This window comes from Stylophora pistillata, chromosome 8 (assembly GCF_964205215.1).
Source record: "Stylophora pistillata chromosome 8, jaStyPist1.2, whole genome shotgun sequence".
Taxonomy (NCBI): domain Eukaryota; kingdom Metazoa; phylum Cnidaria; class Anthozoa; order Scleractinia; family Pocilloporidae; genus Stylophora; species Stylophora pistillata.
The window spans coordinates 26,495,489-26,508,814 of NC_142526.1; the positions used below are offsets into that span (position 1 = coordinate 26,495,489).

Sequence of the window (13,326 nt, forward strand, 5' to 3'; positions counted from 1 at the left end):
AAAAAAGCCACGTGTCTGAAATCATTCGCTGTGATTGGTTTGTAAGGACCGAGGTCTAAAATATTACGTAAAAAACACAAAGTAATCTTTCAATATATTCGATTTTGTTTTTAGAGAGCTTAGAACACATGGATTCGAGTGAGAAGACGTAGCGTCTGGCTGATAAGCACTCGATCAACTTTGTTTTCCTATCAATTATTTACCAATCAGTTGTTACTGAAGGCACCAGTAACTCTCAAGGAATTTGTATTGGAACGGCACACCTCGCAAACGTAGTAACCTCAATGGCTGAATCAAATCAAGATGCGTTGTCCACCGAGGCATTTCGAGCGAAGAAAGGTACAGAATTCTTGTATTTTCGGTAGATCTTAAAGATGCTCTTTGCAAGGATTAATATGATGTACTGTTAATTTCTATTTAGCAGCCGGGTCGCCGGGATCTGCCACTAAATCAACAGACAGGCATTCACGCAAAGCCACTGCGAACTCATCAAATCCCTCAATTTCAAACTCAACATCGGCGCTATCAAGGCCAAGTAGTGCAAGCAGAACAAACTCAGCGAAGCGATATGTATCCAGTGAAAATTTAAGTGTACAGGTGGGTAGAGATCCTCCTCCACTGGATGAAAGACAAGAAAAGGTCAAGCTTCTCCGAGAAAAACAGGCCGAGGAGAGGCGGAGAAAAAATGAGGAACGTAGAGCGGCGTTCGAAGAAAGAAGGCGTAAAAAGGAGGAGGATGAGAAAGAAAGATGGAGTACAATGAAGGACCAAGCAGCCAAACAAAAGACTAATTCAGCACCCTTAAAACCAGGCACTGGTAGAAAACTGCCAACTCTACCTCAAGAAGTTGGTGCCAAGCGACCAGGCAGTGCTGTAGAGCGCCCATCTTCTTTACCGAAGCCATTGGCGAGACCTTCAAGTGCTTCTTCTGCTAAAAGTCCTTCTCATAGTAGTACTAGTGCTGACAGCTTATCTGGTGGTTCAACACCGAAAGAATCTCCTACTACTACCCCCAGTGGCTTGCAACCGAAAAAGTCTCTAGGGGTTAGCAAGTCTGTGTCAGCAAGTAATTTGAACAATGCATCTGTAGCAAATCGCAGGGGTAGTGGTAGTTCTTTACCTCAAAGGCCATCATCTGGCACCAAGCCCAGGACACGGTCAACATCATCGCATGCTCCAGCCTTGACATTGGATAAGCAGAATACTAAAAACAATAATAAAAGTCAAGAATCACTCTTGTTGCCAGGAGGAAAGCTCACCAAATCTCACTCTACCAGTTCTATTCACAGAGTTGGTGCACATAAAAGCACTTCGGAGAAAAACCAGAAGACTGAAACAAAGCCTAAAGCTGGCGTCACAGATGAAGCAACTGCCAAACAAGCATTAGCAGAGAGGAGAAAGAAGGCAAGAGAAGAAGCAGAGAGACAGGCTGCACTGGATAAAGAGCGACAGGAAGCTGAAAGGTTGAGAAAAGAAGAAGAGGACAGGAAGAGAGCAGAGGAAGAAGCCAAAGAAGAAGCAAGGATGCGTGAACTAGCTGAGCTTTTGCGCAAGCAGGAAGAAGAGAGATTGAGAATAGCAGCAGAGGAGAAAGAGAAGCATGATCAAGAAGAAGCAGAGAGAGCTGCTGTTGAAAAGAAACGTAAAGAAGAAGAGGAACAGAAAGCAAAAGAAGAGGAAGAAAGAAAAGCTCAAGAAGAAGAAGAGAGACGAAAAAAGGAAGAGGCTGCAAGACTGGAGAGAAAAAGGGTAAGAGGTGACCATACATGTAGCCATGCATTAAAAATCAAAACATGTGAGTAATTCAGTAAATTGAGAGAATAGAATTGCTTCCACATGTTCTGTACACTGTGATCTTTGTTTCCAAGAGTAAATGAGATTGACATGTCAGTCTGCATAAGCATCATTTTTTACAAGTTCATTACATGGACTGTTCCATTTGCAATTGCTGTTATGAAGTTGTACAATGATAGTACTTCATAGTAGTGTGGTCATGATGTTAGAATGTTTGGCTTGTCTAACAGTGGTACTAAGTTAGTGTATTGACTATGCCTGAAAATAATCAACTGATTCTGTTTCCCACAAACATACCAGACAAAAGTTTTAAGCTCACATTTAATTGCTTTTTTTTACTAACAAATGCTTTATTTGTGCCATATGAGTTATTAACATCTTTCTTTTTAAATAACTCTGCACATCTTTTAATTGCTTTACAGTACAATATGTAATCATTGACTCAGTGGGAAGGCTAGAAAGGCACATGTTGTCTTGAGGTCATGACCTGTGGCAGTAGGTCTATTTGTCGTGTCAGTACCATGTATTCATCTTGCAGGACAGTGCACAGAGCCTTGCAGCTTTTTGTGGCCTTGCTTTTTTTTTTTTTTTTCAATTGTGATTTTTGATAAAAGTCACTCAAGGCAATATGGCCATTAATATGACATCAAGTGCTGTAAGTGATAGAAATGTGTTCTTTTGGGTCATTCATGGTTCTTGATGATTGATTTGGACTACAACTGATGTGATTCTTATGCATAAGTGAAGCTTAAATGTGTTTCCTCTTTTTCAGCGGGTAGAACAAATTATGAGTCGAACAAGACAAACAGCAAGTCCTATCACCACAGAGGAAAGCAATCCTTCTGCTGCAGTAAGTGTTGGTCTAATCCTTTAGCCCCTAAGAGTAACGGGTATCTTATATTTCCTAACTATATCACCCCTGAAACAATTGTTAAGGTTACAAGAATAAAAGAAATGATCACAGATTGATTTGGGGTAGTCTTAATTTTTAACCAAATTCTCCTTGTTAGCTCCCTAGGAAATCTATAGAAAACAGTAGAGAGAATTTGCATGTTGTTTTTTTTAGTGACATGCATTGTTCCTCTAAAAAGTTTGACTTTTACCTATTTGCTGATGATACCAATTTACTATATGCAGAAAAAGATCTAGACAAACTTGAAGTTGTCGTCAATGAAGAGTTATTAAAGTTGTGTGAATGGCTGAATTCAAATAAATTATCTCTTAACACATCTAAATCTAATTTCGTTATTTTTCATGCTTATCAACACAAACTATACCGAGAAGTAAACCTTAAAATACTTGATAATAACTCAGAGCAATTGGTATCTCTTGAATGTAATAACTACATTTCCACGAAAATAAGCAAAGGTATCGGTATTGTTGCAAGACTAAGACACTTGGTACCGCTCACTACTCTTATAAACATTTACTGCTCGCTCATTGAACCGTATATTTCCTATGGTCTCGTTGCTTGGGGCCAAGCCGCGAATAGTCACCTAAAGAAAATCGTCATTTTACAAAAGGGCCATTCCACATGAGACATGAAAATTTGACAGATTTTCAAATTCAAAATATGAGAGCCAAACTTACTTTTAATGAAAGCTTATACATAGTTCTATAAGAATCCAAATCTAGATTGGTAGTGGTGGCCACGCCCAGGGTGTGTGACGCCATTGTTTTTGAGGATTTTTAGTAACCGAATAAGCCATTTTACATACCAATATCTAAATTGCTACATCTCAAAGAAATTGATTGCTATGAATCAGATTTTGAGATCTTAACTACTCGCTAGGATGGGCCTTTCCATGCGAAAAGAAAAAAATTCTCAAACATTTAATGCCTCAGACATACAAAGACATAAAAAGTGTTGCGGACGTGACGTTCAGTGTATGATTCAGAGCAACATTTATTTAATTTCTATGTAGGTTCTCAACTGTTTCAGGCCTTATTTATGCTGCTCTTATAGTTACGCATTATGATAATTTTGACACCCCAGCTTGCTCAAATTTGTCAACTATTTAAGAGATATTAGGTTGCGGACGTGACCGTTGCGGACATGACACATTTGTAAAAACCCAAAAAACCTCATAAAATTTTCAAACATGAGAAGATATGTTGATATTTAATGACAGCAAATGATAATTATAGACATATGATATATGTAAAGCTATCACTTATTTACAATTTTCCAAAATATAAATGCCCTTTGATGTACAAAATGACCTAGAACATCAAAGTTTTTACAAATTTATGAACATGAAAAGTACACACTGGATAAACTTCAAATGAACAGTATAAACCACTATTTAATTGGTCTTCTTAATGATGAATCAGAAAATGCATTTTATCTCTAAAAGTTAAGTGATTTCAAAATTGTCATTCAATGGTTAGTTAAACCTCTTTGCTTCAACGAATTATTGAAAAAACATGAAATGAGTATCATACAGTACTGTAACCTCTTGACTTAAAATTGTTCAAATATGGAATGAAAGGTAATCACTAGAGATACAAATGAGCCATATGGTTAATTCATGGCTTTCCTAATAATGAATTTAAAAAGAGCTTCAATTTCTTTGAGCTCAGCAACCTCAAAAGGGCGATTCCCTGTAAGAGTGATAGGGCCATAAAAAACACAGGAGCTGAGGTGGCTGCTGAAAGCTTCTTATTTCCTCCACTGTTGCCTTTTTTATGCTTGGTAATTACAAAGCCAGACGTGGTGGCTAGCTTTGTGATTACTGCCTTCCTTTTTCTTGGACTTTTGGGTAGTTGGGACTTGACTTTTCCAACTGCTTTTCCAAGTGCTTGAGGTGTTTGATAGGCATGCACATTTTCATTATCATCATTGCAACTTTCTGTGTTTTGGGCCTTCTTTTTCATTCTGCTTTTTCTCTTTCTCTCTCTGTTTTTCTTTCTGAGGTTTTGCAATTCTGATTCACTCAGTGGCTTTTTCTTATTTCTTTCATTTCTTTTCCATTCTCTATCCTTTGATTTGTAAACACTATACTTTTCAACATCTTCTCTCAACTTTTTACGAAATAATTTTGACCTTTCGGTACTTGTTTTTGCCATTTATGACTGCAACATTTGAAAACTAACTTACTTGTTACAGACCATAGAAGGAAGGAATATTGGTCAGCAGATTTACAACAAAAGTACATGCTCTAAGCATTGAGCATGTCATTCAAATAGCATACAGCTGGTCATTTTTCTATTGATATAAAATCTTGCTACAAAGAAACTTTTGCTTTTCTAAATTATACAAACTTGATACAAACATAAAATACTACTCACTTCGTTTTGATAACAATTTATTTCTTGTATATTATTTGTTATTTATTTCCCAATTTACAGATAAAAGCAATAAAAACAGCATTTTTACTTCAGTGGCATTACTCTGAAAGTTATTAGTGGTGAATGAAAAGCTCTTTCCTGAACATCCCCAAAATGTCACGTCCGCAACAAATTTTGGTCACGTCCGCAACATAACATTTTTGTTAATAAATCCATGGTAACAAGCAATTTCTATAATATCTTTTCAGATTTATGAAGCACAATTACTATTGCATTTAGTTAGTGTATGCAGTTTTTTTTAAAGGTTTTCAATTCACAGGAAATTTGAACTAACCAAAAGCAATTCAAATCAAGGGTTGTTTTAGGAGTCACATCCGCAACACACTTTGAAAAATTATTTTCTCTGGATCTCTGAGGGATAGTCAAAATGTTTTCTGGCAAAATAAAAGGTACTTCAGGGGTAATTTTATGACATGACTCATTTCAATTCAAATAGTTTGGATCTGGCTTTAGGAGACATTTAATACTCAAATTTTGCCTCTAAATGTCACGTCGGCAACGTGGAATTGACCAAAAGCGGGTTCTTCGTCTAATGTACTTTTCCAATTTTACATCTCACAGTGCTCCTCTTAGTCGTTCGGGAATTCTACCAATAAAAATGCTTTACTTCAAATTGTTTGCCTCTCTGTTACATGACATCAAAAATTGCTGTGCTCCTCCCAATATTTCTGATCTTTTTACTCACTCTGAACAGGTTCATTCCTACTCTACTCCTTTCTCAGTAGCAGGAAGCTTTTATATAAAACAGGCGAGAACAAATCATCAGTTGTTTTCCTTTTCCAGAGGTGGTGCGAAAATATGGAATGGCATCCCCCCTGAAATTCGTAAGCTAGGGAAAGCACCTTTTGATCGTGAGCTAACTAACTTGCTTTTGAAAATTCTTGAAATTGAGGAGATGAATGTTGACTTGCGCTACCTTGACCTTTCTAGCTTATATTTGTATTTCAACTGATTAGCTTTCTCTTTGACCTGTTAAAAACTCCCTTGTGTGACTGACTCAGTTAAAACCTTTAACATGATTATCACTACTATTATTTATTTTTATTTGCTCATTTATTTATTTATTTCATTGTTGCGTGTGTGTGTGTGTGTATGTATGAGAGCCTGTACAGTGTCTGTTTAGGTAGCCCGCCTAGAATAGCTTTGCTAACTGTGGGCTACAAAAGCCTTTATTTCTTTAATTTTAAAAAATAAAGTCAATGTTGTTGTTGTTGTTGTTGTAGTGTAAAGAGTTAACAGTGTTGTGCTTTATCATCTAAACAGTATACAAGTGCGGGTTACCCGTAAACTTCTGCGCTAAGATCTGATTAAGAAGTTTATTTTCCAAAAGAGTAAAAATCACAAGAGATTTAAATATTTTGCCATTGAAAAGTAGTGCACCAGCTATATACGTGTATAGTATTAACCAAAATTATGACTGTCACACAGGTTCTGTTTTGAGATTCCAAAGTCTTCCTCTATGCCTTTGAAAATGATCTTTGAATTTGTGAAACATGTTCAGCCACCAACATTTTGAATCCTTCCACAGTCACTTACCTGTGATCTACAAGAACTGTTGTAAAAGGGTTCTCTCCTCTATCTACCATCTCTTGGTGAACAGTTTGAACAGATAAGCTACACTAAAAGGCATCAGTAACTTATCACAATTTTTTTGCCCTAACCATTCACATGTATAATCCCCATCAAAAAGCTCTCACATTATCTAATCCTGTTTAAATGTCGGGATTTAGGTTGATATCTCTTCAGTTCTCACCTCAAACCAAATGTACAAGTGGTACTGGCTTAGTTGCAGCATCAATCCCCATTTGGACAAAAATGAGTAACCCTTTCATTCCCTAGATCTCATTCATAGCTCTCCTTACTGTCTGTTATACAATGCATATCATGTTAGTTTGGAGAATTTATTATTTGATCCACCAACAATCCCCTTATTGATATTTTCCTTTCTTCTCATCACTTGTCTGCTTGATATTCTATTGATACAGTAAGGAGAAATTCTGTCTTGGTCACTGGTGTGAGTGAAAGGGTTAAGAAGAAGTGAGGGAGTTGGGGGAGGATAACATGTGACATGTTCTCCCTTGAGTTAGCATAGAGAAAGTACAAAAACCTTTTGGCCAGGACTGAGTGAACTGAAGTTTTTTTTTGTGTGTTTTGAATCTTTGTTCAGCTTTTTATCTTTTCTTAATGTGAATTAGCAAGAGGCAATAGATCCAGAAGATACAAAAAGGAAAGTCAATGAAATCCTACAGAAAGTCAAAAGTCAAAGTGCAATGCCCAGTCAGATGGAAGGCAATTTTTCTTCATTGGTTAACAGTGCTGAAGAATCACCGCAAGAGGATGATAATGAATTGGATACTGAAGAAACAGTGAATGTTACGTCAGACAATATATTGATGGTTACATCAAGTAATTCTTCAGCTGAATCAACTTTTCTTCCTGTGCATGTCAATGGAGTTCATGCTTCTGGTTCAGATGATTTGTGTAGTTTATCAACAAGTGATGATGATAATGAGAAGCATGTGTCATTTACAGTTCCTTTAATAACAGTTGAACAAGAGATAACAGATGCAATCACTGCAAATAGAATGACAAGTAATGAACATGAAAAGGAGAACATTTCAAATCAATTTAATGATGGGTCATCAACAATACAGGAATGTAATGTCAATGGGACAGAGCAGGTGTCTGAAAATGATGAACTGCTTGACACAGAAAACACTGTGGTAAGTTGGGTGTCCTTGTAACAGTTCGGTTTAAAATTTAACAAAAACAGAACATAAAATGCACACATCTTAAAAGCAACAAGAGATTAGTTCATTTTTGAATTATGTCTACTTGCACAGTTTATGTTTGTCTGGAAAGAATTTTAATTTATTTTGTTTTATTTTATCACTTGGAAATGCATGAAGGCATGAATGAAGAATTGTGGGAGACCTTTTGCTGCTAATTGTTTTCTGTAATTGTGTTTAAAAAGATAAGACATAACAGTTTTATTGTACAGGGTACTGTCATACTTAGATTAATTCCTTAACTTCCAAATACTGAAAAATACACATATTTCTCTTAGCTATGTACTAATATTCATTTGTCTGCTAATCTGGAGAATTTGTTGGGATATCTTAAAACAATACCCAATGTCAATATTTAATGCAGTACACTAAGATTTAACTTGAGCTTGAATTAGTAAGTTTACTGAAGAGGCAAGAGCCTGCTTCAATCAAACATGACTCAGCATTCAATTTAACTACTCCTCAATACACATGTGAAGGAGACGAAGTAAATTCCTATGATGATAATAATAATAATAATAATAATAATAATAATAATAATATTGAATATTCATACAGAATAGCCCTTCAGTGCAGGAGCACTGTTATCAATGGGGTCCTGAAAAACAACCTTAACAAGATTATACCAATATATAAGAAAAGCAAAAATAAATGTGAAGATATTACAAGACAAAAACTTATCGAATGCAAAGGGAATATACAAGACACAAAACACTTGACAAAAGAATGGTTTGCATCAATGCAAAAAAGGCACACTGCTAAAAGGGGCATGGAATGATACATTGAGGGTGTTGTAAGTTGCATAAAGTGCAAAAATAACTGTGTAAAAACAAGAAGAAGTGTTAATTAATGGTGCAGAAATTTGAGACTTGTAGGTAAGAAGACAAAAAAAAAATACACATCGGCCACAACATTTACTTAAGACTGAGTAGATTTTTCCCCCCTTTTTTTTTGTATCTACAAGAGGCATGTTCCTGAAACCAGGCAAGACATCACTTTTAGTAAGTCTGGATCTCTAAGCAAAGATTTAAATGGTGTGGACGATGAGGAGGTGCTCTGGAAACAAATAGAGGCTACCATGAAAACAAGGCAGTCCTATGCAATTGAGACCCTTGAGAATCTGGGTGTGGTTTCTGAAGGTGACGACGATGAAGACAGTGAAGAAGGACAGCTGTGGAAAATAGTTGAAGGAAAGGCAAAGCTAGCAGAGGTTGTGTGACAATAAAACTAGAAACATAAGACTCAACAGTAATGATGGGATGCAAGATGTCCCAAGTTTTTTTTAATGTAACTTAAAGGAGCTTTGTTACCATAAATATGGGTTGTACAAATAGTAATTTTAAAGCAAAAAGTTTTGAATTCTTCCAAGTTGGTCTCAAGCCCTGTCTTTACAAAAACAAAAAAAAAAGGCACAAAATTCTATTAAACTGAGAGGTAAAAAAATGTCAGTTATGTTTGATCAACCTCAAAGAAATACCAGGAGAAGGGAATTAAATTTATTATTTTCACCATTTCTCCAGCTGTAGCCAAACACCTGTGAAAACTGAGAAGATTGTTGCATCATTTCTGAGACTTAGATCCCCTTGTTCTGTTTAAGTATCACTTAATTTTTTTTTACAAGTTTTATTCTCTTGTTACAGCTTGTCTGTGGTTTTATTTTATCTTTAACACTCCCAATTCATGCCAAGAATGATAAAAACTGGGTGAACAAACCTTAGTGTGCTACATTGCACAATTATAGTAAAAAGCAATATTTGTATCAAAACTTCAGAACCTATAGCATGAGTGGAAAAGTATCAGTAAAAGCTTCAACTATTATTTATGATTAAGGATTATTTACAATTGTTGGAAACAAACATTAAGCTATTTAGTAATAATTAACCGAATCCAATACTAAAAGGTGCAACCAAGAATATTTCAGTGAGTTTCTTTGTCGCGTTTTAGTTTTTAGTTTGAAGTTAGGAAGTTGGTTCTGCCTCAGTATAATCCAAACAAACCAGAAAATACTGGCTTCCTAGTAAAACCTTTTTATTTTTGCCATACATAGAATTTGCAACCTCACATGATTATTCTTGGATATTGGTTAATTTACTGTAAAAGTATTTAAGTTATCTAAGTTGTGGTGTTGATTGTGGCTCTTTGACCCTTTCACTCTCAAGATCTCCTTAGTAATTCTCCTTACTCTCTGTTATACAATTCTTGTAATGTTAGTTTGGAGAATTTGGCATTGGATCAACTGATGATCCCCTTGTTCACATTTTTCTTTATTCTCATCACTTGTTTGCTTGATATTGTGTTGAAGTTGTAAGGAGAAATTCTGTCTTGATCACTCATGGGAGTGAAAGAGTTCAGTAATTAAATACTGCAACTTTGTTAGGGATATATTTTGATAAAAGAGGCAGAAAATGAGGTATGTCTCTGGCTTATCCTATGAATTGTGTTAATTGAAGGGCATCTAGTCCAGTTTCAATATATGGTGAATATTGCAAACATTTTTAAGACTCCTGAAAATCTTTACAGCACATGCAGTTTTGATATTGTATTTATTGTGCTGCAGGCAGCGAGTTTCACATTATGACCCTGTCGAGGGGTACGAATGACATCATTCTCTAATGCGCAGAGAAAAAAATAATTTCAATGAGAAGTTAACTCTTTTAACTCCCAGAAGTGATTAACATGTAACTTCTCCCAATAATACCTATACATTATCAAGTAAACAGGTAATGAGAAAACTCAAACTTATCAGGTAGAAGTTGTTGTCTTGATCGGACAGCAAATTCTCATAACTAATTTCCAAGGAAATGTGTAGCAGCTAGAGGGGAGAATTAACAATCAGATCTTGGATGTTAAAAGGGTTAACTCATTTTCTCAAGCATAGCTTTGAAATCAGGAGCCTGGTAGTAGGTCAATTTCCAGGAGTCTGCAAGCTGCCCTGTATGAGGCAAAAAAAATTTTTGATTCTGGGTAACTTATTTTTATACCTAAATCTTCCATGAATTTCCTTTTCTGTTTTTTTTTTTTTTTTAGTTTTGTTAATTTTTTGTTTTTTGTCTGCTTCTTCGTTTGTTATTTGTTCTTGTTAGCATTTGTCAATGACAAAAATTAAGGAGGAATGATAACAGTAAAGTCTAATGCATTTGAAGGAAACTCTTTCACATAGTATTTTTCTTGTTGATAAATACAGCAATAACGTAGTCTTAGGAATGGAAGGGGGAAAAAAACAAGTAAGAAAGTAATGGTACATTTGTTTGTGTGTGTTACTCTGTATTATCCAAAAAGGTGAAATCTAATTAGGCTTTGCATGATGCTTAGCGGGAAATATCAAGGCGTAGATTGATTAAGAGCTAAGCGCGGATGTGTGCGAGATGTTTGAAGAGCACGAGAGAAGCGTTTGAGCTGCTCGAGGCGCAGCAGGACTTGGGCCTCAGGATTAGGGGTTCGGGATATGGGATATGGTTTACGAGATTAGGGGTTCGGGATATGGGATATGGTTTACGAGATTCGGGATATGGGATATGGTCTACGAGATTCGAGCTTCGAAAATCAGGATTCGGAATGAGAGAACAGGGCCGCGGAATGCGGGAATAGGGGTCCTGCAGGTCTAGTTCTGGGTCAGGGTTCGAGTTCGGTGTAAGGTTAGGATTTAGACTTAGCCTCAGCATATAAGGCGTAACGTAAAGGATTTGGGTCGGGAATGAGAATTACCTTTTTAGGGTTGAGGGTTTGGTTTAGGGACCCTACTCTTTTGTGCTGAAGAGTCCATTTTGTTCTTCGTCCTCAATGCGTCAAGATGTACTCTCACTTCACCTCTGATATTGCATTGAATGCGGAATAGTGTTCGCCTGCACAGTTGGACGTTTACTTCGTTACACCATAGTTAATGGAGGGGGACTGGCTGTCCCCCTCCAATTAACAAATGGTAAACACCACAGCGTACACTATTGAGTTATGGATGCACGCGGGAGGTTGCTAAGCACGAAAGAAGCGTAAGAGTCGCTCGAGGCGACAGCCGAGAGCGACTCTAGCTTCTTGAGTGCTTAGCAAACCTGCCAAGTGCATCCATAACTCAATAGTGTACGCTGTGGTGTTTACCATTTGTTTTATAACATAACATTGATACATTGTAGCTAAAGAGTTCCCGTTTATTTAACAAATCTTACGCGACCAGAAAAAACAAGCGCGCGCGGAAAAATAGTCTTTGCATTTGCTCACGTCAGCAGCGTACACCCATGGGCAAATGGGGAACGCTAAATTGACCAATCAGAGCGCGCGCTTTACTTTGGTTATGTTATAATAACTATGGTTACACGACGTATCCTATTTGCCAGCTTACCTGAATTTCAAAAAGCAATTTTATTGTTAGAGCTCTCTTCAGCTTTTGTGCATTTTCTTATCATTCCGCGCGGGCACACATAGCTTATTCAACTCGTTGAATCGCACTTAAACTGGCCTACGAAATGCGCGTCGTACAAGACGCTTATAATACGTCATTGGCGAAACTGGGTGACTTTGACCACTATCATGGAATGACACTAGTAGAAGCGATGTCCTTGACCGCAATGAGCTTCGTTATATGTATGATTGGGACACTCTCGAATGTTCTCTTGACGATCGCTGTCCTTCTGACGAGACAGCAGCGAGAGAGATGTACAGCGGTTCTGTTGATTAGCATGTCGGTGACAGACACTATCACCTGTGCAGTATACGAACCCATGTTTTTCTACGATCCAGTGCTGTTACGGGGAAGGTCCACTTCAAACTTGGATTCTGCCTTCTCTTGGCATCGTTGAACGCTTCGTCAACATCTTCTATCCTTACCAGTATACTGCCTTGACGAATACGAGGTTCGTTGTTCTGTCTGTGTTCTTCACTCAATGGTTCATTACTATACTGCTGACCTTACTGAGCCTGCTGACAAACACACCCGTTTTCAGCACAGTTTACATCGCAGTCATCACCATCCGCCTCGCCTCTCTCCACATTTCCATTGTGTTGCGCAGCCAAGAAACAAGAGCGGCGGATTGTCCGTTAGTACCCCCCCTGCTGTGCAGCAAGTCTTTTTCATCTGGAACAAGTAACAACAGTGATTTCCATCACACTGGTAGCCACTCTGCTATGTTGGGCGCCCATTATGATCCTACCCACCGTGTTGCCGCCAAGTTCGCCGTCTTTCAAGCGAGCCATAAAAGTCACCCTAGCTTTCACGACGCTGAGTGCTGTTGCAAATCCTTTCATATTCTTCTGGAGGCTGAAGGACTTTCGAGATGCTCTTGTTGCCTGTTTGCACGAAGTGCACAAAGTTTTGCATCGTGCCCGAGAATCTAATTAATGTTGCCAAACCGTCGACATTACCGTAAACGCGGCCCTAATTTATCCCCCTCCCCCCGCCCGA

At 37.4% G+C, this 13,326-nt stretch overlaps 1 protein-coding gene across 2 annotated transcripts; it reads left to right on the forward strand.

Moving 5' to 3' along the window:
* Nucleotides 1-72: 72 nt before the first annotated feature.
* Nucleotides 73-11,175, forward strand: LOC111337589 (uncharacterized). 2 transcript variants are annotated; one of them, XM_022943926.2, is made up of 5 exons: nucleotides 73-339; nucleotides 425-1,749; nucleotides 2,567-2,644; nucleotides 7,341-7,868; nucleotides 8,899-11,175. In XM_022943926.2, the coding sequence occupies exons 1-5, from the start codon at nucleotides 285-287 to the stop codon at nucleotides 9,151-9,153; spliced, it is 2,241 nt and encodes a 746-aa protein (XP_022799661.1). In that variant the 5' UTR covers nucleotides 73-284; the 3' UTR covers nucleotides 9,154-11,175. The 2 variants fall into 2 exon arrangements, with proteins under 2 accessions (XP_022799661.1, XP_022799660.1); XM_022943925.2 differs by having other exon boundaries at nucleotides 74-339; nucleotides 422-1,749.
* The last annotated feature ends 2,151 nt before the right edge of the window (nucleotides 11,176-13,326 follow it).